The sequence below is a fragment of the Podarcis erhardii genome (genome assembly GCF_964252035.2).
Source record: "Podarcis erhardii genome assembly, chromosome: 12".
NCBI lineage: Eukaryota > Metazoa > Chordata > Lepidosauria > Squamata > Lacertidae > Podarcis > Podarcis erhardii.
The window spans coordinates 42,449,719-42,475,346 of record NC_138513.1 but is presented as its reverse complement, the minus strand read 5'-3'; the positions used below and the strand labels follow the sequence as shown (position 1 = coordinate 42,475,346).

At 39.6% G+C, this 25,628-nt stretch overlaps 2 protein-coding genes and 1 long non-coding RNA gene across 5 annotated transcripts in view; 2 read left to right on the top strand and 1 right to left on the bottom strand.

Annotated features, from left to right (window-relative positions):
• Window positions 1-18,790, top strand: part of UBP1 (upstream binding protein 1) — a 28,572-nt gene extending 9,782 nt beyond the window's left edge. Inside the window, exons 4-15 of the mRNA XM_081834813.1 lie at window positions 612-717; window positions 1,096-1,202; window positions 1,488-1,640; window positions 1,741-1,851; window positions 6,898-7,004; window positions 7,963-8,017; window positions 8,953-9,046; window positions 11,585-11,675; window positions 12,357-12,469; window positions 14,321-14,463; window positions 16,498-16,549; window positions 17,098-18,790. Coding sequence (XP_081690939.1) covers window positions 612-717; window positions 1,096-1,202; window positions 1,488-1,640; window positions 1,741-1,851; window positions 6,898-7,004; window positions 7,963-8,017; window positions 8,953-9,046; window positions 11,585-11,675; window positions 12,357-12,469; window positions 14,321-14,463; window positions 16,498-16,549; window positions 17,098-17,135 — 1,170 coding nt within the window. The 3' untranslated portion in view covers window positions 17,136-18,790. The remainder of the gene's footprint in view (window positions 1-611; window positions 718-1,095; window positions 1,203-1,487; window positions 1,641-1,740; window positions 1,852-6,897; window positions 7,005-7,962; window positions 8,018-8,952; window positions 9,047-11,584; window positions 11,676-12,356; window positions 12,470-14,320; window positions 14,464-16,497; window positions 16,550-17,097) is intronic.
• FBXL2 (F-box and leucine rich repeat protein 2) overlaps window positions 17,898-25,628 on the bottom strand; it is a 32,392-nt gene continuing 24,661 nt past the window's right edge. Inside the window, exons 12-16 of one of the 3 annotated variants that reach the window (XM_081834826.1) lie at window positions 25,292-25,336; window positions 25,068-25,124; window positions 23,863-24,075; window positions 21,471-23,074; window positions 17,898-18,902 (exon numbers count right to left, since the gene is read on the bottom strand). In XM_081834826.1, coding sequence (XP_081690952.1) covers window positions 22,967-23,074; window positions 23,863-24,075; window positions 25,068-25,124; window positions 25,292-25,336 — 423 coding nt within the window. In that variant the 3' untranslated portion in view covers window positions 17,898-18,902; window positions 21,471-22,966. Of the gene's footprint in view, window positions 18,903-21,121; window positions 23,075-23,808; window positions 24,076-25,067; window positions 25,125-25,291; window positions 25,337-25,628 lie in introns of those variants that run through there. The other 2 variants (XM_081834827.1, XM_081834828.1) reach the window with 2 other exon arrangements.
• On the top strand, window positions 18,910-20,575 carry LOC309326285. The gene is made up of 2 exons (XR_014150263.1): window positions 18,910-20,296; window positions 20,345-20,575. It is a non-coding gene; the product is annotated as an uncharacterized lncRNA (long non-coding RNA).

Genomic DNA, 25,628 nt, shown 5'->3' with positions numbered 1-25,628 from the left:
TGAATCCAGGTTACAGCTTCTAGTGAATATAATTTTTAGCAGGTTCTGTTTTCTAAAACCTGTACAGACTCACTTGCTCTCACGTCAGTATTTCCCCCTCCTTCTTTTTTGTGTGTGCCCCACTCCAGTTTTATATTGCTAACACATAGGTTTGTCCAGTCCCATCAGCCTGTATAGTTTTTCTTTGAAATCAAGGTAGCTCAGTTGGTAGAGCATGAGACACTTAATCTAAAGGTCGTGGGTTTGAGCTCCACAATGGGTGAAAGATTCCTGGATTGCAAGGAATTAGACTAAATGCCCCTCATGGTCCCTTCCAACTCTATGATTCTGTGATACCCCTTTCTCTGGTGCTCTTTATCACCCTTATAGAAGAGAGAGTGCACATAACCAGGTAGAGAATCATCAGAATGTTCAAAGTTAGTTTAATACTAAGGTATTGTCACTCTGCAGGCTATCTGTGAGAAGCTCATACCTTTGTATACTTCAGCATTCCTCCAAAAGGAAGCATGGTTCTTGTTTGTCTGATTTCATTGCAGTAGGAAAATTTGGGTGGGCATAGCATTGGCACATGTTTACACTGCGAACTAGATATCCGTTGTCTTTTTTTTTAGAGTATTATAAGAGTTGTGTTCCATGACAGAAGACTGCAGTATACTGAGCACCAGCAACTTGAAGGCTGGAAGTGGAATCGCCCTGGAGACAGATTACTTGATTTAGGTAGGTGTGTTAATTAACATAGCCTCTTCATATGAAGAGATGAATTAACAAGAGAAGTGTTAACTCTTCTGACGCACTATATAGTAAAATTTGAATTGTACATGGTTTAAATTATTACGTAGATTACCACAAAGGGCACTGGAAATTCTCTCATTCATTTTGAGATACCCTGTTAGTAACAATTAATAGATGGTGTGATCTATGCACAAAGATGGTATTTTAATTAAAAAAAAGACTTGAAACTTTAAACTAAATTTCTGCATGTTCATTATTGCTACTCTCAATCTATCCTAAGAGAACATTATTTAAGATGAAAATGTGCAAATGAAATCTTCACTGCATTGTTTTCCCCAAAAAACTGTTGTTTATTTTATTAAGATATTCCTATGTCAGTTGGAGTAATCGATATAAAGACAAATCCAAGCCAGCTTAATGCAGTTGAATTTCTGTGGGATCCTGGAAAACGAACATCTGCCTTTATTCAGGTTTGAAGATTTGTTTTCTTAAGAAATGATAGTAGTTTTTAATGGTGGGAAAGAAATGTTGGTGATCTTTAATGATTTAAAAGCTGAAACACAGTCCTCGCTCTTCTTAGTTGTAACATCACTCTTGTGTACTGTATGCAAGAAGTTAAATAATTGTCAAAATCTTGAAAATATTTTTTTCTCAAATGAAGATTACAACTTGTTTACTCCCCCTCCCATAAAAAAGAAAACTGTAATACTGTAGTGACAATGAACACCATATTGTGGCTTTTTTTTAACCCCTAGGTACATTGTATCAGCACTGAATTTACACCTCGTAAACATGGAGGTGAAAAAGGAGTTCCTTTTAGGATTCAGGTTGACACTTTTAAACAGACAGAAAATGGAGAATACACTGATCATTTGCATTCGGCCAGCTGCCAAATCAAAGTTTTTAAGGTAAGAGATGCTAATGAACAGCAGGGAGGAAATTGGCGTACAGAGGCTTCTTGTATTTATTTTTCTAAAGCTTGATTTCTGTGTGTAATTTAATTTTTAGCCAAAAGGGGCAGATAGAAAACAGAAAACAGACAGAGAAAAAATGGAGAAACGAACTGCTCATGAAAAAGAAAAATATCAACCTTCATATGACACTACAATTCTCACAGAGGTAATAATACTGAAATGTTTTCGTTTTCAGAGATAAATTGCGCATAGTACACATAACATACTTTAATCTAAGTAATGAGTTAGTGTCAAGGGGTGGGTCATAAGCTAAATATATCTAAAAGTAGGCTTTTCATTTGACAGGTGTCTTTGACAAAGAAACAAAGACCCATAAGACTTAGGATCAAGTAGAAATATATATTTTCTTAAAACATTTAGCTTTGCTCAAACCTCATGTACATGTCTAAAAGCCCTTCAGTGCTGAAAGAAAACTGTCTCAGGATTTGTTTTGTTCTTGTCTGGTTTGAGCCCAGAGCTGTATTTTAGAAGTTATTGAATTTATGGGCAGAGCCTCACTGGGTTCTTGCATTTCTTTTTATTTAAACACCAGTGAGTTTCCTATAGCTTTCTAACGATTGCAGAAGTTTTTAAAAGGCTTTTAAATTTTCCTCACTGTATAATGAAAAGAAATTGATCCACATCTTTGGTGTTTGTCCAGATGAGGCTTGAGCCTATAATTGAAGATGCAGTTGAACATGAGCAGAAAAAGTCCAGCAAGCGGACTTTGCCAGCAGACTACGGTGATTCTCTGGCAAAGCGAGGCAGTGTAAGGGACTTCTGCTTACTTTTCATTGTGCAAGTTATCTTGTGCAGTGTTAGATATAGGACCAATTTCCGTCATCCAAGATTAAAAAACAAGGATTTTGTCTGCCTTGGCTTAATTTTGTGCACTTTCGTTTACCCACAAATTACTTAATGCTTGTATCTTAGTGAGAAATACTTCCTAAATCTAACACATTAAAATGTCAGCAGGCCTGTGACTCTCAATAAAAGCAAGACCTTCAGTTTACACCTGAAATGGCTTTATTGAATAGCTGTGTTCTTAACAACTGTTTTCTCTCCTGTAATTAATGGAATGAGAAGTAGCAATATCATTCAGTTGAGATGTATTATTTTTTATTTTCACATGTAAGTTTCCACAAAATATTTTTTTTTATGGCTCTGTGTTGTCTAACTATTTGCAGTAATAATACTTTGCTTTCCTTATTAATGGCTTTCCATTTGTTAATACTATTTTTGATTTCCTAAATGAGCGTGGCCTAATCATGTATTAGCTCAATGCAAATATTTATATGATACACTTCTTAAAAATACAAACTGAGAGTTGAATAATGCTATGTAGGCCTTTATTCTTCCCTTTGTACACACAACAAAATAGGCCTTCTCCGTTTGTTAGCATGAAACCAGCTGCCAGTGAAAGAGCCAGTTCAAGCATATCCAGCTGTTAAAATGTCCTTGGCTAGACTGACAATACATTTGAATGGTAACATTCTCTCTCCTATGAACTGGCACTTTGAATTCCAGCAGGGGCCCTAATTTGACCCACTGTCTGTTTTCTCCAAATCACATGTACATTCCCTATATAGCTATCTTGATTATCTACTGTAAAAAATAAGAATTATATACCACTCACTCTCATAAAAGATCAACCCAACAATGTATACAATACAATAAAATGTAAGATGCAGAAAATCAATACAAAATGCCGGCTCATTCTGAAAAAATAAAAAGTAAACAACTGAATAGACCTGTCTGGCATAAAAAATAATAAAAATTCATGAGACATTTGAAAGTAAGCCATTCCAAATCACTACTGGAAGAGTATTCCAGAGTGTGGTACCAGAAACATAAGTGCCTGGCTTCTAGTTGGGGCCAGTTGGACTTCTGAAACATGGGGGATATGTGATATTGAGTGTGGAGCAGGTAAAATTGCAGCAGCAACTGAACAGTTAGGAGCATACAGGGTGCTCTCAGTTGTTCCTTTGCAGGCAGGCCTTGCTGATCAGCTCTGTCAGCAGGCAAATGACAGGTGGCCTTCAGGGAGGTGGGGATTCAGCCAACCGGGCTGAATAAGTTCCCTATCACTGATGTAGGATGCCAACGCTTTCTATCCGTAAGGTGGTCAGTGGTGGAAAGCTCTTGTTGGCTTACAGGATGGCAATCATCACTGAGTGCTATCTTGTGGTAGCAACCCCCCCCCCAAAAAAAACCCTTCCTTTTAAAAAACCACTAAATGTTTTTTGTGCCATTCCTGCTCCTTCCACTGTATGACAACCTGTGAAGTAGATTGGAATGAGAAATAGCAGCTAGCCCAAGATCATCCAGTGAACTTCATGGCTGGTGGTGATCTGAACCTGGGTCTTGCTGCTCTGCACTGAATTTTCCCAAGAAGTTTTCTACCCCCACTAGGCTGGTCAAGGTTTCACATGATTCTACTGTGTCCTCTTTTTCTCATAGCTTTTGCATTAATGCTTTCAATAAGGATTTCAGCAGTGTCCTTTTGGTCAAGATATAGTGAGAATTGGAAATCTGTTCTGTCCAGTCATGACAATAAGCAGAAGACTAAAGAGCTCTTCTGAAAGAGCTGTTCAAATTTGTGCTGCAATCATGTATACAAACAGTTGGCTCCTTTGGTTGGAAACAAAAGAATGCATATCTGAGGGAAAGTAATACAAAATAGAGAGAACACTTACAAATAAATCACTGCTAAGTTCTTGAGTAGAGGTCCATGTAGTAAATAGTGGCCAACATCTGAAACTTGCGCTTAGAATCAAATGTGTACTTTAAGTGTAACTTAAGAAGGCATAAAAGATACTGATACTTATATCTTAGATTTACCATAAATGTTCAGCCTAAAAAAGGTAAGGGGGGTAGTGTAAAAAGTTAAAGGGACAGAGATAGTCAAAGCTTTTATCATCATTTCATTTTTAACTGATGGAGGAAGCTTTCTGTGTATAATTATTGGTATACAATTCTACTGGGTCATGGGAAGGATTGGTTGTGGTGGACAAAGCAACAGGCTTACACAGGAGCAGTGGGACGGCAGACCTCCACCCACAGAGAGAAGGAGAGAGAGCTCTGCAAAATCTTAGTCTCTGGTATAACCATCCCAGGGACTATAGGATAGCACCCTTAAAATACAGTACCCTTAAAATGCAGTAATTATTCAGCTAGAATGCATTTGCTTTAATCCAGTGTTAATTTCTGCTTAACTGTCATTATCATGAGAAAATTATTGATCTAAAATGTCCCATTTAATCATAGGCAGCATGGATTACAATCTCAGAAGGAATATTATTCAGTTAGTATATTGAAAGCAACCATAAAATACATACTGTATCAAAACAAATGCTGAAGCTTCACATTTCAGGCACCCAGAAACTTTGTGGCACCTTCTTATACTTATTTCAGTTGTTGATATTGTTTTAAACTATTACATTTAAAGAGAATATATCTTTTTTAAAAAATTCTTAGAATTCACATCTGGAAATAAAAAATACAAGCATGCATATTTGGGTGTAGCTTCAGTGTGGGGTGCACATCTTTGAAATGCATATTTGCTTTGTCAGAAATCAGAACATGATTTATTGTTGCCCTAGAATTGGGGCTTAATCCCCATGGTGCACCAAAGGCGTGAAAAACAGCCACCTGTACATGCCAGCTTCCCCCTCTGCTTTCTGTGCGCTTCAATTGAGATGAAGTTCTTTCCCTGCCTGTAAAGAGAGAGCATGCATTTAATAATATTTGTACTTAGAAGTAATGATATATAATAGTAAACAATAAAACACAGAACTCTGTGTTTGTCAGGCTTGTTGAAACTATTTTCTTGTTGAATAAAGAAAAAAAGCTTGCTGAGAATGGTTCTGCTCTCTTTTCCCTAGAGGGTATGTGAGAGAGGGAGAAGGGTTATGAAATTGGCGTTCATAGCCTTCTTCCGAATGTGCATAGTTTCATCCTGATAAGAAAACGCAGCAAATTGCTGTGATTACAAGTTTAGAGGTGGTATTCCTCTGAGTACTGGATACTGGGCACAAACAATGGATCACTATCATGTTCTTACTCTGTGAGTGTCCAAAGACATTTGACAGATTGCTTTTGAAAGTAGGATGGTAGACCTTGGACTGTTACTACAAGGTATGCATGGTTCTATTCCCACCCACCCTAATCATGCCAAGCTAGCATATGATCCACCAATCCCTTGCAAAAGAGGACCCTGGTAAGTTGTGGCTTCCAGCTACAGGGAAGAATCTAAACTTGTTCAGCTGAACATGTTTAGAATCCTCCTCCAGACATTCAGTGGTTCAAAGCAATGCTTCAGAATTCGATAAACTAGGTCAGACCTTTAAAAAAAAAACTAACTGATCAAGTATTGCATTCTATATATAGGAGCTGGCATGCAGTGCCCTTGGTTGGAGTGCATGTTTCCTTAAAGTATGTGGGAAAAGTTTCTTCCCGTGTTGTGTTGCTGTTTCCCCTTCCTTTTTGTGAGGCAGAATGCGGCTCGCTACAACTGGTTGTAGAATGTGAATGAGAATCTCAAAAGTCCCCCTCCCTTTTTTTTTTTTGTTTGCAAGAGATCTAAAGTCCCTTGGTGTATGAGTGAGGTTCTCCCCTTTCTTGCTTTTGGGTGCTTAACACTGCACATTTGAGATGCCATAAAGTTTTGTGGATGTGTATCTAAATTTTAAACTTAGGTTTGTTTCAATGCTATTAAATTACCATGGCTTCCCTTAGGAAACCATTGGAATGAGTTTTTGGTGAGAGATTTCTGGTTCCTTGTAGGCTTCTATGTTCCCATGGTTCTTTTGAAGGAAACCATGCTAGTAAAGCCAATGTACATGAGCAGTTTCTGGGTATTTCCTACAGAGTCATCCAGCTATACTGTAATGCGTGGACTTACCTTTAAAATTTCCTGATTTTGTTAGTCACTCACTGAAAACAATCAGTTTATGGAATAGTTTAGAAATTCAGGTATGAAGAGATCTGTTTGTAGGGGGGGGAAGTCATTACTAAATTTATTATCACAAGGCATGTATAAACTTTTAGTGACTTAGCTTGAGTTGTATGCATGCATAGTAAATATATAATTATTTAATAAAATAAGTGAGGACTGGTAGAGAGCTTTGGAGAAAGTAAGAGTTATGCTCTTGCAAAGTGAAGCCCAGCTTTAATTATAAAACTGCTGTTTTAATGTTTCTCTTTTCTCTAGTGTTCACCGTGGCCTGATACATCTACCGCATTTGTGAACAGTAGCCCTACCCCAACTCCGACGTTTGCCTCTACTCCACATAGTACTACTTACAGTGTCCCAGACAGGTATGCTTCTCTTCTAGCATGACGTATCTTAAATCAAGATTAAGACTGAAGAAAACGATGCTGTGGAACTTGTATATGATTTCCTTGCATTTAATTATCTCTCTCGGGATAATCAGATTACAAGAAATTATAATACAAAGCCCAAAGCTTTACAGAAACATGGAAGAGACAAGTTAACCCTTGTCAACATTCCTAGCTTAGTAGTGCAACAGAGGATATTGTGTTATCTCCTGCTCTTAGTGGTACGTCCTCCTTTTTTCATACCAGCCATTGAAAAGTCTGCCGCTATTTTATATTGTTTTGATTAAGGTGTTTCATGTATTGTACTTTTAGTGTATATTGCTTTTGTTTTAATATAAATATTGTTTGCCACTTCGGAGGCCTTTGGACTAAAAAGTGGTATATAAACAAACCATATCATTCAGTCTCCACTGTAGACTATTGGGGCTGGGGGGCAACTTGTACTTTGTCACAGGCAGTAAAATGTCCTTTACCAACCCTGTTCTAAGTACAGGATAAGGAGAAACAGCCCAGGTCTGTATTACAACAATATTTTGTGGTCTTCAGTCTGGAAGTTGAATCCTATTGCAAGTGTGTGGCAGTGCTATGTTGTATTGTTTAGAGGTTAGTGTAAAATTATGCCAATAAGACATCAAAAATGTACCTGTTATAAAATTGCTGGCCGTTCTCTTCTAGCAGTTCAGTTCTGAGGTGCTGACAGATAAATGCACTTTAAAACAGCACATGCACTGGAGATGGTTCCTAGTTGGAATTCTAGCACTGAACTCCCAAACTGCTCTGTTAAATTTATGAAGTTCCATCCCAGCCTGAGTTTGCAGTGGGAAGTTTGCTGGCAGGAAAATACTTGAGAGGAATGCCTCTGTATCACAGCCTTATAGCTTCAAAAAATAAAAGTAAAATAATAATGTACTCTTCCTTTCCACATCCTTCCGTCTAGCAATTCATCATCTCCAAATCACCAAGGAGATGGAATTCCTCAAGTATCGGGAGAGGTGAGTGCCAGTTTCTCATGCTACCAGGAATCCCTCATACCATGTAGATAGAATGCATTGCTCCTTGGTATTCTGAGGAGCTGTGGGGTGGATGAAATGGGCTGGACAAAGACCAGAGCACGAGTGGTGGAAATCTCACTCCCAAGCTGAGATAGAAAGCTGATACATTGTGTCTATCACATGGCCTTGAAGGCAGTGACATTACAGTTGACTGCATGCATTGCATCCGCGAGGAGTCAGCTCCAGAGTTCCATGTTGTCTGGGGACTTGTTACTCCAGATTTGTGGGGCAGACCCTGAAGCACACAGTGCCTAGCTGCAAGTGGTTTGCAAGGCAACTGAAGGACAAGCTTGCTCCAATTTGGAGTGATTTAGATGCCGCTGTCACAGCAAATCCAGCCCATTTGTCCAACGCTTTGTCTGGTCCAGTGTTACCGGATCAGCTCCAGTCAGTGCAGCCTGATGTGGACAGGATCCTTAAATTGATGCATCTGGCCATGCGCAGTCTTAGATCACTGCTCTTCCTGGCCAGAGTAGAATAGCCAGGTGCGTTCAGGATGTTACAAAAGAATTGTTGCCTGATTAGGTTCTGCCATCTGCTCTTAAAAAGACAATGGTGTGGCTGATCCTTAAAAAAATCCAACCCTGGGCGCAATGGTGTATAATAATTAAAAGCCAATTACCAGTCATCCTCTCAGGAAGGTTTTTGGAGAGAGTGGTGGTGAAGAAACTGTAAGTGTTCCTGGATTTTGTTTTATTGGTTATAATGAGTATTCATATTGCTTTAAATGGTATTTTATTGTTTTACAGCACCCAGATATTTTATGATACAGTGGTACAGAAATACCTTTAGAAAGAAAATATTGTATTTTAAAAACCTAAAGTGCATATTACCATATAAAATGTAGATTTAAGTAATTTTTTGTCTTCCCCCAGCAACTTCATCCATCGGCCACAATCCAAGAAGCCCAACAATGGTTGCTTAAACATAGATTTTCCACTTACACAAGGCTGTTTTCAAATTTCTCAGGTACTTACAAGATCAACTTTTAGGTTTGCTTGTTTTTCAAAGTAGCTCTTCATCCCATGGGACTTCATGTATTTCTGATATAGAAGTCAAGTGAGCGATATAGATTTAACAGATAACTTTGCTAGTTATCAGAAATTCAACCCGATTTCTTTTTTTCCTTGTCAGTTCTTTCCAGCATTTTTTATGGTTTTTATTGACACACTTGCAGCATCCCTTCTTCACTATAATCTTAAGAACTGCCTTGCTGAATCAGGCTAAGGGTTCATTCCATTTCCAAAAGTTACTTCTGGGAAGTCCAGAAACAAGTTGTGCAATTAGCATCTTTCTCCTATTTCCCCCCAGGAGTAAATGAATATTTCCTCTGAAGCATGGAGGTTTAACCAAGAAGTAGACAATAAGTCCCCTTAGGGGACGTGGGTGGCGCTGTGTGTAAAACCTCAGCGCCTAGGACTTGCCGATCGCATGGTCGGCGGTTCGAATCCCCGTGGCGGGGTGAGCTCTGGTCGTTCGGTCCCAGCTCCTGCCCACCTAGCAGTTCGAAAGCACCCTTAAGTGCAAGGAGATAAATAGGTACCGCTTTATAGCGGGAAGGTAAACGGCGTTTCCGTGTGCTGCTCTGGTGCCGGCCACGTGACCCGGAAGTGTCTGCAGACAGCGCTGGCTCCCGGCCTCTAGAGTGAGATGAGCGCACAACCCTAGAGTCTGGCAAGACTGGCCCGTACGGGCAGGGGTACCTTTACCTTTACCTTTACCTTAGACAGTAAGTGTCCTCCATGAAATTGTCTAACCGCCTTTTAAAACATCTGTGCCACTGGGAAGTTTTGGAAAGTAACCATGTTCAATGTACTTTCCTCTGTCTCCTGTATTTGTTGTTGATCTATTTAAGTGGGTGAGACTTTTCATATGAGAGTAGGAAAAAGATCACATCACACTAAAGTATGTCGGGGTGGGAAACAGAACCAAACTCCGAACCAAACAAAGGATTATGGGAGTTGTAGTCTAGCAGCATATGGAGAGGTCACAGGTTGTCCAGCTGTGCTCTACACAGTCAATAATTCTTTCACCATGTCTTCCCTTAGTTTTCATCTCCTAAAAATCCCCCAAGGCTTCCTTTGTGGGGAAGGTGCTCCAGCGCTTTATTATTTCTGTACAATATCTCTTTTGGGATGCGCTATATGTGGTGTTCTAGATATGGCAGTTATTTACATAAAACCATGATATTGGAAGTCTTCTGAATAATTTTGTGTTATCTGCAAAGTTGGCTATCTTGCTGCTCACTCCTGATGCCAGGCCCTTTATATGACCAACTTAATAGCAACAGTTGCATGATACAATTTGGATTCTTTTGTACCAAAAATTATATGATTGTCTGCCTTCTTTGTGGATTTGTCTATGCATGTTTCCTTAGGCTACTAGTTGAGTTTTGAGTGTCTGTCAGAATTCCTCCCCACCAAATAATATGCTGGAAGCGCACTTTCTGCCTTCTTTCATGCTTAGTCACTGATCAAGCATGTCTTTGGAATGCACACTCGTTGAGAGTAAATGTGAATAGTGGATAGTGAAAATAGTGCAGGTTGCTGTTGCTACAGCCTTCTCTTGTTCCTACCCCAGTCATTATTGTGTAGAGGCATAATTAGAACCTTAACACAGTTTCCTTTGAATCTGGAGAAAGGAGAGAAAAAACAGCAAGCTTCAGTCTCTGCCTTAAAACAGCTGCTATCCCAAGTGGCAGCAGCAAGACGAGAGGTAAACAACACAGAACCGTAACCTGAGAAACAGATGTCACAGTTGAGACCAAAGCAGAGAAGTTGGAGAAGAGAAAACATAGTCCAAAGGGAAAACAAGAATGTTTAATACTTCCCCTCCCTTAACCATTTTAAATGTTAACTGAAAGTTTTGGGGAATTTTCCTAAATGTTGGTTGCTACCAAGGAGGCTAGCTGTATGGAGTCTTGAGATTTGTTGGCAGAAAACTGTAATTGAAAATGCTCTGTGGATATGACACACTAACATTAGGGGCTGGCAGGGGGATCCTTGTTAGATTTGAATATGCATTGCTAAGGCTTGGATGGGTGAACAGGATGGAGTTGGTCTCACCCAGCTGTGCCCACTCAAGTACTCTGTGCAGCATCAGGGTGAACTTGAGAGAGAAGGAGGGGGTCTATAATGAATCCATCTCTCTCCAGGTTCTGTCCAGTTTGAGGGGGGTGGCAAGATCTAGAGTGTGTGTTCTTGGCACCCTGATCACCCTGTGATCTTTGAAGGTGATATAGAAATTTAATAAATAAGAATATGAATGCACAGTGAATGAAGTGCTGCCTGTAATGATAAAGTTAGAAAATCCGCTGTTCAGCCAAGTCCCTGAAGCCATGAAACTTGTCCTGCCAGAATTGGAAGGTTGAGCATATCTCCTTTCAGCTAAATGTTTTGGAGAGGCATTTGTGGGGATGCACTTTAAGCAACAGTGGCATATTACAACTGTGGACATTGCATTCTGATCTATATATTATATGAATGCTATTCTGCTTTATTTCTGCAGGTGCTGATTTACTGAAGCTTACAAGAGAAGATCTGGTACAAATCTGTGGTCCAGCTGATGGAATTCGGCTTTACAATGCACTTAAATCAAGGTAAATATTATCCCTGTGCCAACTCTTGCTTGCATCAGTTTTGTACGAAAGTCTGTTTTAGACTAGAGGGATTTGGGAGATATTAATTTAGATTTTCAATTGGCATATGCCTGTGTGAGCTCATGCAGGAGTTGGAAGTACTGTGCTCAAAAGAAGACTGTTTTGTTGTACACCTTCAGGGCAGGCCACAGATATGATGCAGGCACTGATGAGCTCAAAGGTAGACTGTAAGACTGGTAGCAATGCAGTTGGGCAGTACTGATTTCTTGAAGACGGATGGGTTTGTTGCCAAGAGACAAATCTTCTCATTTAGGTGAGCTATAACCAACCTAAAGTTCTTGAGGTCATGGCTACTAAATATTAACAATTGCAGATTTCTAACTATGAATTAAGCTGGCATAATAGATGATGTTAACTTGCTGTTACTTCTGTTACTCAAGTATTACAAAATTGCACCATACACCAGTGTCCTAATTGCTTTAAGTTTGAAGATTAATTCACCACCATTAGACAATCTCAGTGGTTCTGAGATGAGTCATCAGACTAAACAATCTTTGATAGTTTGCCTCAAATGTGAAGTAGTTTGTAAAGAAAATAAGTAGTGTTAAAGTAACAAAACATAATAACGTACGTCCATTTTATTTTGTACAGGAGTATTTATTTTCCCCCCTTACATTCCAGGTCTGTTAGGCCACGTCTAACAATCTATGTATGCCAAGAGCAATCAAGAAGTCTACAACTTGAAAGGCAGCAAGACTCAGGCAGTGGAGAGAGCAGGAATGGTGCAATATATGGTATGTGTCTGTCAGGAGCTTATTTTAGTATTTAGGATTTATTCATCACTTGTAGCCATCTTTAGGGCTGGAGGTTTTTTGAGTATTTGTTTGGAACAAATAAAAGTTAAATTTCTACTCTGCCAGTGTGAGTAATGGACAGAACTATTGGAGCTTCCGCAGTACAGAGAGATGGTTTACACTTTATGTGACCTAATACACAGAAAAATACTGGTGAGGATAAACATGATAGAGTCTATCATTTGACATGCTGAGAACAAATCATACCAGATCGGCAGTAACTGCTCCTATTTTTATGTAGGTTGGTTAGTAAAACAGAAATGTGAAGTTGACATAGACTAAATGTATGCACATCTTTTTAACTTGTCCCACAATGCAGCCTTCTTAAGACAAATGTTTGAAAAGAAACTGCTGTTAACAGATGGGGCTTGGATTTGTAGGATCTACATTGTGGGATTCTATATGGTGTCCCAGATGTGATGCTTTTTAGCATTTTCATGAATGAGCTATGCAAAGGGCTCAAATTTGCAGATAACAAAACTGAGGAAATTGCAAACGCTAGAGGAAAAACTAAAATTTTAGCATAATCTTTATATGAATGTTAAGTAAAATTGAGCTTAACGGGAACAAATGAAAAGTGCTGCATGATAGGATGAACAGTGTGATGGTGTAAGGGCTGCATCTATTTAAATCTTATTTGTCTGGGTGAACAGGATCTTAACTGCTTGCAGCAACTAGAAACCATAGCAACTGCTATGCACTATGAAGTGGCACTGAAAATACCTCTTTGCAGGATGATGCAGAATGATGTGTGTCCCTTACATAGACATTGTACGCTGCTCCTCTGGCTACGTGGAACTCATTCAGAGCACTGTGTAGGCAGAACACACTTTGTCTTGGCTCAGTTCCAGGAAGTTATGGGAGCCATTGATGGGTTAGGATTCTGGGCCCTGTTTAAAGGATTGGTATCGAGGTTGTGCTGAATCAAATTCAGACACCGAACATGGATGCTCAGATTTCTTTGGTGGCTGGGAAGTGTGTTTACAGTTAACGCAAGTGCACCAAGCCCATTGAATGATATGTATGATTTGGCCGCAGTTACACACGCCTGAGTTACATCCTGTTTGGATTTCGGTAACACGGTCTTTGTGGGGCTGCTTTTGGAAAGTGCTCAGAAGCTTTGACTGGCTCAAAGAGCTGCAGCCAGATTGCTGACCATATGGACTGCCTTTTTAGAACAGCTTCACTGGCTTCTGGTCTCTTTGCGGGCACAATTCAAAGTGCTGCTTATGCCCTGTAAAGCCCTACATGGCATAGGTCCAAGCTGTCTGAAAGACCGTATTCCCTCACACAAGCCTGCCCGAGTTTTGAGCTCTTCAGGGGAGGCTCTTCTCTGGGTCCAGCTACCCTCACAGGCACATTGGGTGGGGATGTGTGAAAGGACCTTCTCAGTGGCTGCTCCCAGACTGTGGAATTGGCTCCTTGGATTTGTCCTCCTTGTTCCAAAAGGCTTTTGGGAACTGTCTGTGAACTTTTAATGAAAGGGCTGTGTTGTTTTTATTATAATTAATTGTATGTTTTAAACAGATTTTATATCTGTATAGAATTTTAATTCTATCAATGTTTATTTTTTATTATTGTTTTCCCCATGTTTTTAATGATTCTTCTTTTTATCTTGAGTCCTGTCAGGAAAAAAGGCAGGTTATAAATGGATATAATTTATTATTATTATTAATAATAATAATAATACACTGAATACAGATTCTAGTAACTTTCACAAAGAAAATAGTGATGGGAAGTCTGTGCTGAAGGAACACTGCAAGAGTACTTTAAAAGATATTTTTATTTTAGTTTATCATGCAATCTACTTGGAAGAAATGGCTGCATCCGAAGTCATGCGCAAACTTGCGTTGGTGTTCAATATTCCTTTGCATCAGATCAACCAGGTTTACAGACAGGGTCCTACTGGCATCCATATTCTCGTCAGTGACCAGGTAAATTACATTGTTTTCAATATATCTATATACTGGGCCCTCCGGTGAAGGGTTAGGACAGCCATGGGCATGTTCATAGTAGCCACCCATACCCCAGGTCCCTGCTGTCAGAATGGAAACCATTCAAACTTCTTTTTGAGGTCACTCTTGAAACTCCCACCTGCGTTATTTTTAAAATAATCTCTAGAGTTCACAATGCCTTGTTTCTGTGCTTGTTTAAATTATAGCATATGTCAGACACGAGGTTGCCCCCAAAAAGTTTGGGGCAAATTTCATAATGGTGCTGCTTAGCCAACAAATGCAAAAACCCTTATCAATAAAATAGGGACTGGTTGGTGATGTCTTTAAGCTTGCTACCCCTAGTAGCAAAGCAGGATATTAAAAATAACATTTAAAGATTACCTCTCATTAACCAGGACTTTTAACTATGTAGTTCTCACCATTTTACTATTCTATGAAATCTGATTTTGGTCTATTGCATTTTCTCTCTCTCAGTTGATGTGTTGAGGGAGGCATTTCTAATTATGCTATCCCAAACTCTGCTGACAATGTATTTTAAATGGGAGAAATGCCAGAATACCAGTAAATCATAATTTGTATCTGCAGCAGGGAGAGGTGGAAAATATTGTTCATCATATTACGTATTGCTGCTAGGGACAGATTTCTCAAAGGAATTCTCCACTTTCCTTTTTGAACAACAGGGAGAAATATCTGTTGTTTGTTGATGGATGGGGATACATAATTTCTGCATTTGCCTTAGCAACACAATGGATCAGACACCATTTCTGTGTGCTGGGGACAACCCATGCTAAAATGTACTTCAGTTCTGTTTGTATTTTTATTATAGTCAATGGCTTCTAACAAATAAATTTGAGTACCTAATATATATATGGAATTATTTTTAATGAGCAGCGGGTTAGAAATCTAAATAAAAGTACTGTTTATTCATAAACGCATCAATTTCTCTGCCATTCCCCCATTAACCCCCTATGGTTCCCCTTCCCAACCGCATTTCTGAAGCCGCTTCATAACTTCTGTTTTCTGTGGCTTTGCTTTGTGCCAGTTTTCACCTTCACCCCCCATGTCTGTGCCTCCACCACCACTCTTTTTCTGGAACCCCCTGCCATTTAATACAGATCATCCTGTGGTAACTTTCTATATCTTCGTCCTTCCCACACCTTGCAGCTACAAAGCACCCTTTTTAACTTCCACCCAATTATGCAACCACCATCCCCTCCTTTTCTGCAGGCCCATTAATGCCCCTGCTTTTATCTTCACCCTGTTGCTGTGCCACCTAATCACTCCCGTTTTGCAACCCTCTTTTTTCAACTCCGACTTGCACACAGGCCATCCCCATTTCCATGCTTCATCCTCTCTCTTGTTCTGCAGCCCCATTTATGCCCAAAGCACATGCTGATATATAGTACTGTAGCTTTAAGCCTGCCAGTTAACTTGTTCTGTTAAAGGTTCAGTTCATGGCTGTTGTACATAGGAGTGTTCGCTTGTTAATGAAATATCTCTTTTAAATTACTACACTGAACCTGGAACTTCATGTTGAAGACAGAGGAGTGAAATACACTGTGTGAGCATATGGAGTATTTGAGGGGTCTGCATCCGTTATTTCTCGCATGACAAAGTCGAGGGATGGAAGTTGAAGATGAATGAAAAGGCAGACGTGGATGCTTAAAACAACAGCAGAAATTTAAGTAAAGCAGGGGAACCACAAATATTCAAGCAGGGTCTGCACAATTATATTCTTAGGTTCGTAGAGATTAAAAGACATGGCCACATCACTGTCACTCATCATTGAGCACAGTAGTTTCATTTTTTAAAAAATAGCATGCAAACATAATAATGACACTTTTTTACTAGATCAGCAGTATTGAAATGAGGAGAGCAAACACTGAGGCTCAGGTTGCTGCTTGTAAAACAGCTTGGCACTCCTTGTGGCAATTTTGGGTGATGAATGAAACTTGGGTACACTGCTATGCATGTTGCCAGCATGTAGCTGCATTTAATTGTCTTTCTTCCTAGATGGTTCAAAACTTTGAAGATGAAAGCTGCTTCTTAGTTACCACAATAAAAGGTATGCTAATAATAATGTTGAAAATGATACCCTTAGCTTATTTTTTAAAAAAACTGCCTATGTGATGCACTGGCTTCCCTGCATTTTTTACTTACCAGTAGTTAGTTAAAACAGACTTGCATTTAAATGTTTTACATTCGGTTTGTTTTTAAATACCTTTCATTATTTGTGTTCTGAAATTATGTTTTAAAGTTGCAACCTGCTTCTCCTGAACTCGGGACTACCTTCAATCACTCTGTATACTGCCATTTAGATATCTTTCAGTAAAAGAAAAAGGAGCTACTCAAGTTACACTTGAAAAATGTTTTCAAAGTATTTAATGAATGAGTCTTTCCAGAATTGTGAGATACTTAGGCATAAGAACTGATGACACCTGTCTTTGTAGAGTAGAACAAAAGCAGTCCTGATTTCAAGGTCTTATGGAACCCATAGTTTGGCAGTTCAGTGAGCCCTAGAAAATACTTTTAATAGCATTTTATATTAATGTGCTTTCATTATAAATTTTTATTATAAATTGAAATAATGGCTCCTTTTAATGTTATCTACAGCTGAAAATGGCGAAGGCTTCCATATAATTTTGAAGTGATGTTGCCATACAATATAATGGACTGATATTCCAGTATAGAATGAAGTCATGCTCAAGAATGACAAATAACATCGTCTCTTCAGGGATCTGACTTCACCGTATAGAATGTTTCATATTGAAAACACAAGGTGACCTTTCTAATGAGCTGTTTAGTAGATGAACTTCCCACTGCCATAGCCAAAAGTCCTCATAAGAGGTAACAATGCCGGAATAGCTAACATACAGGCATGGAAAAAACAAAGGAAACAAAGGTGTTTGCCCTTTTTAACATTAAGGCAAGCTATGGCCAGTAGATGCAGTTTGTAGAAGCGTTACTGCTTTCCTATTACACTGTATCCAGTTTGAATGTAAACTTATTCTGGGCATTTACCTTTCTGTGCCAGTTGGTCTATTACTCGCTTGTACCTTTATGCTGATTTTATTTTTTGATGTTAGCAGAGCACATAGTAATTTGTGTGGAAATAAGTAGTAAAAATGATAGCAATCAGGTTTTGGGTCTTGAGAGTAAAGCTGTCAAAACAGCATCCTCCGTGTAAATTGTGTATAAGCGTGAATGTAAGAAGTGTAAATGTCAAAAGGTGGACTTACTGAAAGTCCTAGCCAGATGAAAATTAAGCATGCAGCAGACCGCATCATCATCCGTACCTATTTGAGAGGATAAGAAGAAATCCCGTGAGGTACAATACTTTGCTTTGTAATAGGCATGTTACAGAAAATCTGCCTATGCATCATGTCTTTTTTAGTTTTTCTATAAAGCACTACTGCAGCTTTTCAATGTTTCACTTTTTGAACCACACTATTATTAATAGTGAGTTGGGACTTCCTCGTGGAGAAAAAGGGAATGTCACTGGCACCAAGGGACTATTCTAAAGCATTAAGCAGGAATCTACAAATCATTGATTTTTGTTACTGCTCTAGGTGAAGACCAGGATCTTCCCATGTGTGAACTGTTTGTTGCTTTTTTTCTCTCTGTTGTGGAAAACCATAGTTACAGTGCCTCTTCCATACAACCAAATACTTGATTAGCAGCAGTTGCACAACTTTATGAATGAGCTGCAAAAATGTCCTTAAATGTTGGCCGAAGAGCAGAGAACTATCCAAGGACAGGTGCACATGTCTGCTCTGCGTTAATACAGGTTTGTGGGAGATTCAGACAGAGAATGCTGGTTGTTCCGTCATGGTAGGTGGCTTGCCCCTTAATCAAATAGCTAAAATCTTAATTGATGTAGTGAATATTTGAAGGTGGGAAGAGCAGCATGTCAAATACTGTTCTTAATTTCATTCCCATTTATAATTATGTTAAGTCTTTATGTTAAGAATGTTGTTTCATTCCTAGACTAGGATGAGGGCTTACTCCCCACCCCCCATGACCTGGACTATTCTGCACTGATGGGGAAGGAGAGTAGAGTTTGTGAGCATACTTGTTTTGAGTTTTTCTTGCCTATAAATTATTTTGGTTGTACTCGGGTGTCTTCAATGGACTTGATGCATCATCTCATTTTTCTAATCTGTGGAGAATCTGAAAAATGTCACTAAATTATAAAAGCTGTACAGTAGTTTGGTTCACTTGGATTTAATTATGGCACCAGCAAATTGCTTTTTGTTTTTAAATAAGATGTATACATTTCAATTTCAGTAAAAACATTTTCCAATAATGATTGTATCTTTCCTTACTTGCAAAGCAATACTGAAGTGCAGGTGGTGCTGAGATCTTTTTGTTTGCACCAAATTTTCTGCTACTCACGTATGAAAACTGTTCTGAGTATGCTGTTGGCAGAAGATTGACTCTTGCATTAATTTGTCTTTTGTGGTGGTGGTGGTGGTGGTGGGGAATGATTGAAACCAGTCTAAATAGGGATGCCTTTATTTAAATAGTGTACCAAATTTTTTCACTTGGAGCAAGTACCTGTTTAATAACTGGAATTTCATAAACACTTTACCTTTTAAGAGTTGAACACATATCAAAACAATTTTGTTTGACAAGCGATTAGATTTCTCCCTGTGACAGCTTAAATTACCATAGACGGATAGCAAATCAGACAGATATGGTCTGCAGAATATTCCTCTCTTAACAAAGAAATACATTTTCCATTGCTGGCAATCAATGTAATGCATAACCTAGCTGTAAAGTAGTCTTAAGACATCAGTGTCTAGTTCTTGCAGTGCATTTCCAATCATACTTTTTTCCTCAATTTGATTACCCCTTAGCTGAAATGAATTGATTCCTTTAATTTTCAGTGTGCTGTGAACATAAGAGTTCAGGGCATACACTGGCTATGCTAATACAGTGGTACCTTGGTTTACAACCATAATCCGTTCTGAAGGTCCGGTTGTAAACTAAAACAGGTTGTAAGTCAAGGTGAACTTTCGCCAATGGGGCCTCCCCCCCAAAATGGGTTGTAATCCAAAGAAAGGGACACACACTTCTGGGTTTGACGTGGCTGCAAACCAAGGTACCAATGTGTATGATTTACCAATATGAATAACCCCTCAGGCTTGGGCATACTGCTTCTCTTCCTGGTATGGTAGTAAGAAGATGGATAATGAAAACTTCTAATCTCACTGCTGCACCAGAGATGTGCACAAGTCCGATTCATATACACAGCAATGGGTATATGAGTTCTCTAGCTGTTCTTCAATTCCAACTTCCAGCAACCGCAGCCAGCATGGATCAGTGGCCAGGATGCTAGAAGCTGCAATGTCTTAACATCTGGAGGACCACACATTCTCCCTAATATAATATTAAACAGTTTGTGCAACATTACTTACTTGTGTATTGAGTAATATGTCAGGCAGAACTTAACCCTTGCCACAGTACCACTGCTTATTTTCAGAAACACTGTATTGTGTTGTCCTAATATTTTTATGTTCTATATATTCATAATATTGGCTTCAAAGATTCCCATGAGACAAAAGCACTGCTCCATCTTAAATGCTTATTCCTTTTCAGCAAAGCCCATGTAACTAGTACTAGACAATATGCCTTTTCTATTTAGAGCCCTACAAGAGTCCTTTCACAACTTTGGAGTACTTGATTTAGCAACTGGCTTATAATTGCCCTTGGGAAACAGCCTCTAGCATTTCTCCAGTATAGCAAATTGGGGAAAGGTGCAGGAAGCATCCATAAAACAGATTATTACCACCTTGGGACAGGCAGTATCGTATGGTGCAGGTTTGAAAGTTTTAGCCAGTTCCCCAGTCTCCTACAGGTCTGAACCAGAGACTGTATGTGAGGAAGACAATCAAAACAGCATAAGGAAAGGAAAACTGATCATACCCTCCAAATCAACATGGCACAAGACAGAGGCTGAAGGTAAATACCATACTGCACTCCCCTAAATATGGTGGGCAAGGATACCTTCTGCACATCTCTGGAAAGAACATTCATGGTAAGTAACCAACATTTCATTCCGAATAATGGCATACAGGAGGCATCAAGAGGACTTGTTTAAGCTGTCTGATCAGGGAGGAGCATTACAAGTGACCATTCTAGGATTTTAAACTGTTTTTATTGATAATTTTAATATTTCAATCTAGTGGTATATAAATTTTGTTAAATAAATCAAGGCAATCCCCCCACCTGAAACGAACAGCATAAAGACAGAAAACATGTCTTATTCTAGTCCAGGCAAGACTCTCAAGAAATGGCCAGAAAGGAAAGAGATTCCCCTCTGAAGCACATCCCTTTTCTTATATTTTGATTAACACATCCCTTAGGGCCTCCTCCCCAGTCACTGACCCTTTAAAGACAAACCAGATTGTATGGCTGTCCATTGTGTTAGCTTCAGAGGTCTAAATGGCAAACCAACAAACCTAGTATCTGCTATAAAGGCTAGAGGTCACCAGACCAAATTTGAATTCTGTGTACAGTGGTACCTCGGGTTACAGGCGCTTCAGGTTACAGACTCAGCTAACCCAGAAATAGTACCTCGGGTTAAGAACTTTGCTTCAAAATTGCGCAGCAGCGGCAGCAGCTAAAGTGGTACCTCAGGTTAAGAACAGTTTCAGGTTAAATATGGACCTCCAGAATGAATTAAGTTCTTAACTTGAGGTACCACTGTAGCCTATTGTCAGTCTCCTGCCAACAGATCCTTCGCCCAAAGGAAGGATGCACAAAACAAAATAGAAGCTGTGGGGGAAGTCTGCTGGCCGGTCTTTAACACTGGCTCTGAACATTGCTTGCCTAATCCTTCAAAGAGGTATCCCCATCCCAGGGGACCACTGCCTCCAACAATAGCACTACTACTGGGCCATCATCAAAGGGAAATTTGAACCTGTCCAAGGTCTTTTCTAGAAAGGAATAAAACTTTTCTGCTACTCCTGCAGCCTTCCTACCTTGCAAGGGTGTCGATCAATCAGCACTGACCAGCTTTCTGAACAATGCCAGAAAGGGAACCTCACTGGAAGAAGAATTTGGAGCTGGAAAATCTGGTGCTTCTCTAGACTATGACTGGGATGTCAAGGTCTGCTTATGATTGCAGATCTAGGGAAAATACCCTAGAAAGAAAAGGCACAAAATCAGAATGGAGTAACTGGTGTAAGCATCTTGCTGCTGCCATGTGAGACCACTCTTCTTCCTTCCCAGGGGAGTCCTAAGGATTCCTCTGTAGAGAAGGAAGAGGAGCCTCAGACCCTATACCCAAAAGATGGGAGTCTTTCAACACATCATGGAAAAGTGCCCATGAAAAGGCTTGCAGACAGACTCTTGAGCTGCTTTTGTTTCCCATGAGATTTTGTTTTGTTCTTTTTTCAACACTGCTGACTCTGGAAGGAGCAAGCATGAAGAGAACCCCCTTTGACCAGAGAGCTAGAACAAATGGCCCACCCTTCATGGGGCACCTGATGTCATGGCATCAAGCATGGGAAAGCATGGTAGCAAAGGAACAATAGGGAGTGCTCCTGATGGTTCCTTTGCAGCTGCCCTGCTACTTTCAGAAGGGAATCTATTCCCCAGAGGCTCCTGGAGCCAAGTCCTTACGCTTGGATGGCTCCTCTCCTCTGACTGGACAGGCAGGATCGCATGAAGATCCTTGGTGGGGGACAAGTCATCCCACACTCTCCAGACTGGCCCTGCGCTGAATAAAATTTGGCAACTTTTACATGTGTTTGGTCTATTTCATTTTTCTTCTCAACCTTACCTTTTTCCTTCAAACTGCCCTGCTCCCCGCCCACAATCTTCGTACAGTGCACTGGAGCAGAGATCCAGGGCAATTTATGGGGCATCAGCTATACACACTTGTTTAGAATTACATTCCATTGAACAAAGTTCTTTGCAGCTGTGGCTATACATGTTCCATGCTTGATGTCATGTATCACATGACACTGCCTGCTCTGGGGGATAAGCCACTATCTTCTGGGTGCTCCCTGCATACCATTCCAGAGAAGCTGCTTTGTTCAACAGGTTACATTTGCCTTTGAAGGCAAGTTATAATATTATGGCCTGTTCAGGTTCTGTAGAGCAACTGTGCCAGCAGTTAAATACATTTTTGGTTACATGTCCCCGATGATCTTAATACTTAAACCATGGAGGTGCAACTAACTGTAATGTTCTACTGTTGGTATTTTGTTCTGATTAACTTGACACTCGTATCTCCACACCAGCTAGGACACGTTGGCACTGCAATGGCAGAAATGCTAGAGGAGAATATTCAATCCAAGTGCCAACACTGTTCCATATCTGCATATTTTACCTGTAAATTAGCATTGGAATTATGACCAATGCAGAATTGGATGGTTGGAAAAAACAACAACACATTGTTTTATAGCTTAACCATGGTTGCTCCCAGTCATTCATTCTTTCATCCAACATCTTCAGTGCCACTCGTTACCTGCTAAAGAATAATGCAGCATCGGCAGAGTTGTTGGCGAGTGCCTCCTACAGAAGGAGGCGGAGTTACTGGAGCAAAGTAAGCATGAACTTTCACATCTGGTAGATGAGCCTGTAGGCAAAAATTAATACTCAATGAAGTTGAACAAGTTACCATAAAACTTGCATCCCAATATAGTAAAACATCTGCTTTGCTGCTGAACCCTCCCCTCCCAACAGGACCCCAACCCTCAGTTCTGCATTGCCTTAATAAATTACATCCACTTTAGTAATTGCCAGCCCTGTTCAGACTGCTTAGGCAGTAGTATGGGACTCCAATTTCCAGTATCCTTTAGCAAACAATCATTACTTGAATTTTTACTGGAACTCTTTCCAGAACAATCCACTTTTGTTAATCTTGCTCTGCAGAGCTAATAACTGCTAATGAAAAGCAGCCAAATATCCAGAATTCGGCAGCAACAGTATCAAGGTGATCCTGCCAGCCTTCATCCTATCTATGAACTCACAGGAGAACAAAGTGTAGCTGCAACCAAAGCAGTTTTCCACCTTTTCAAAAAATTCTGTAACCCACTCTGGGAACTTAAGGTGAAGGACAGGGAATAATAATTCCTCCCAACCCTTGATAGAGACATAAGAAATAAGCTGCTCATTTTTTCCACAAATCCCTTTCTAGAAAGGAAAAAGAATATGCTGCTTCTGTTGCAGGTGCATGGTGTTCTGCATAAATTTAGACAGCATTGAATTCAGTATTGTGCACTCTTGCTGAATGAGAACCTACGAATAGACACTTTATTAAATGATACGACACTGGTCTTGGTGTGTATTAAAAGTCATGCCAGGAGCTACCTTGATATATCAACACTGAGGCTCTGCATCTCAGCACAGTTGTGCAGTACGTACTCTTATTCTTTTGATGCCTGCACGGGTGACTTGCTGACAGTCATATAATTCAATTCTTTCTAAGTTGTGGCAATTTTCAAGATGTTCTAGGGTCACGTCTGTGATTAGAAGGCAGTTGTCCAATTCAAGTACTTGGAGTCTTTCATGTCCACATGTGCTGCTGCTCAGATGCAGAATCCCATCATCCGTGATCAGTTCACAGTGGGACAAGCTCTGTAACAAAGATGAGGAATGCAATGTTTCATTAATGCATATTTCTGTAACGGGTCAAATCCATCTCCTCTCATTTAGGAAAAGGAATTTTTTTCTGAGGTGGGTGACTCCACGTATTCAGTTGGAGACAGGGCTTACAGAAATGTTTATTCCCCCCAAATTTTGACCTGCTTCAACTGAAGAAAGCAGAATTATCCATGGCTCTTGAGAACTTTTTGTAGATGAAGTGAAATAGAAAGCCTAAACAAAACAGTATTTTCTACCCTTTTTGCATTCTGAGGTTCCTTCTTGTTTTTACCTCTGGTCCTTCTTTCTCCCCACACAATATTTACTTGGGCTTCAGCATTTTTGGTTATATGCAAGTTCAAGAACACTCAAACAGTGAACCTGATAAGATATAGGATGGAATCTCCTGGATCCTATTACTTCCAAGGACTTGCTATTTCCTGAGCCCAGAAGGAAGCTGATAATAATAAACGCTTGGATGACATCCTTTGTAATAATTTCAAGAGGTGAGAAATATTATCCCATTATTTTCCCATCCCCATCAAAAAGCAACATAAAACTCAATTCTAATTGATGGTCATGATGAAGACTTTAACATGTTGCATTAAATACACTGCCATTTTAAGCCAGGCTATTTTTAAAGAAACAGAATATTTGATTGCTTTGCCTTTTAAACTGATTTTCAAAAATCAATTTTCAAGTGCCCTGATTTCCAGAGGTAGGTCAAGAAATACGTTAGTACTCTATGTAGTCTCATTACTGGCAAACACAAAACCCCAAAACAAACAAAATTTTTACATGCAGAATCTGTGCTGGCATATAATCATTTGTTTATATTCTGTTCATATAAATGCCCTGCATGAACATAATCTTAAATTTCCTAATTCCCAGTTTCAACTAGCAACAAGATGAAATGGATCATTTGATCTGAAGAAGTGGAATGAGTATTTATTTGTCTTAAAACAACTAAATAAACAGGAACTTACCAATGCTTGCAGTTTAGGGCAATGAATGGAAAGTTGTATCAATGTGTTATCTGTTATCTAGAAAGAAAGAAATTATATGGAGAACAGTGTCAAACTCAGGGATAGGCAAAAATACATATCAGGTAGTTTTTGTAGTCTGCAAGTTTTTACAGGCAGAGAAGTGTCATCTTTTAATGATACTTTTACTAGATCTGATGCAAAGGCCTTGTACAAATAGGTCTCACCAGAACACATTCTTCTAGGTCCATCTTTTCTAGTTCATGGCAATTCTAAAAGTGAGAAAAAAAGCGTTCTACCATTAAAAACAAGGCTAAACTGAGAACTTAAGATTTTAGAAACTTCCAGTATGTCATGTATACTTTATGACATGTCAGGGGCTGACTAGATGAGGAAAAAAGCGCAGAGGAAGAGGAGATTGATCCAGGCTCCTAGTGGTGGACAACCAGACACACCCCAGAGGGGAAGAGCTGGGAGGTACTAGACAGAGAGTTTGGAGGACAAGGAAAAAGGGGCAACAAGCAGGTACCCCAGCACAAAGCAAAGACAGTGACTCCTGCCAAG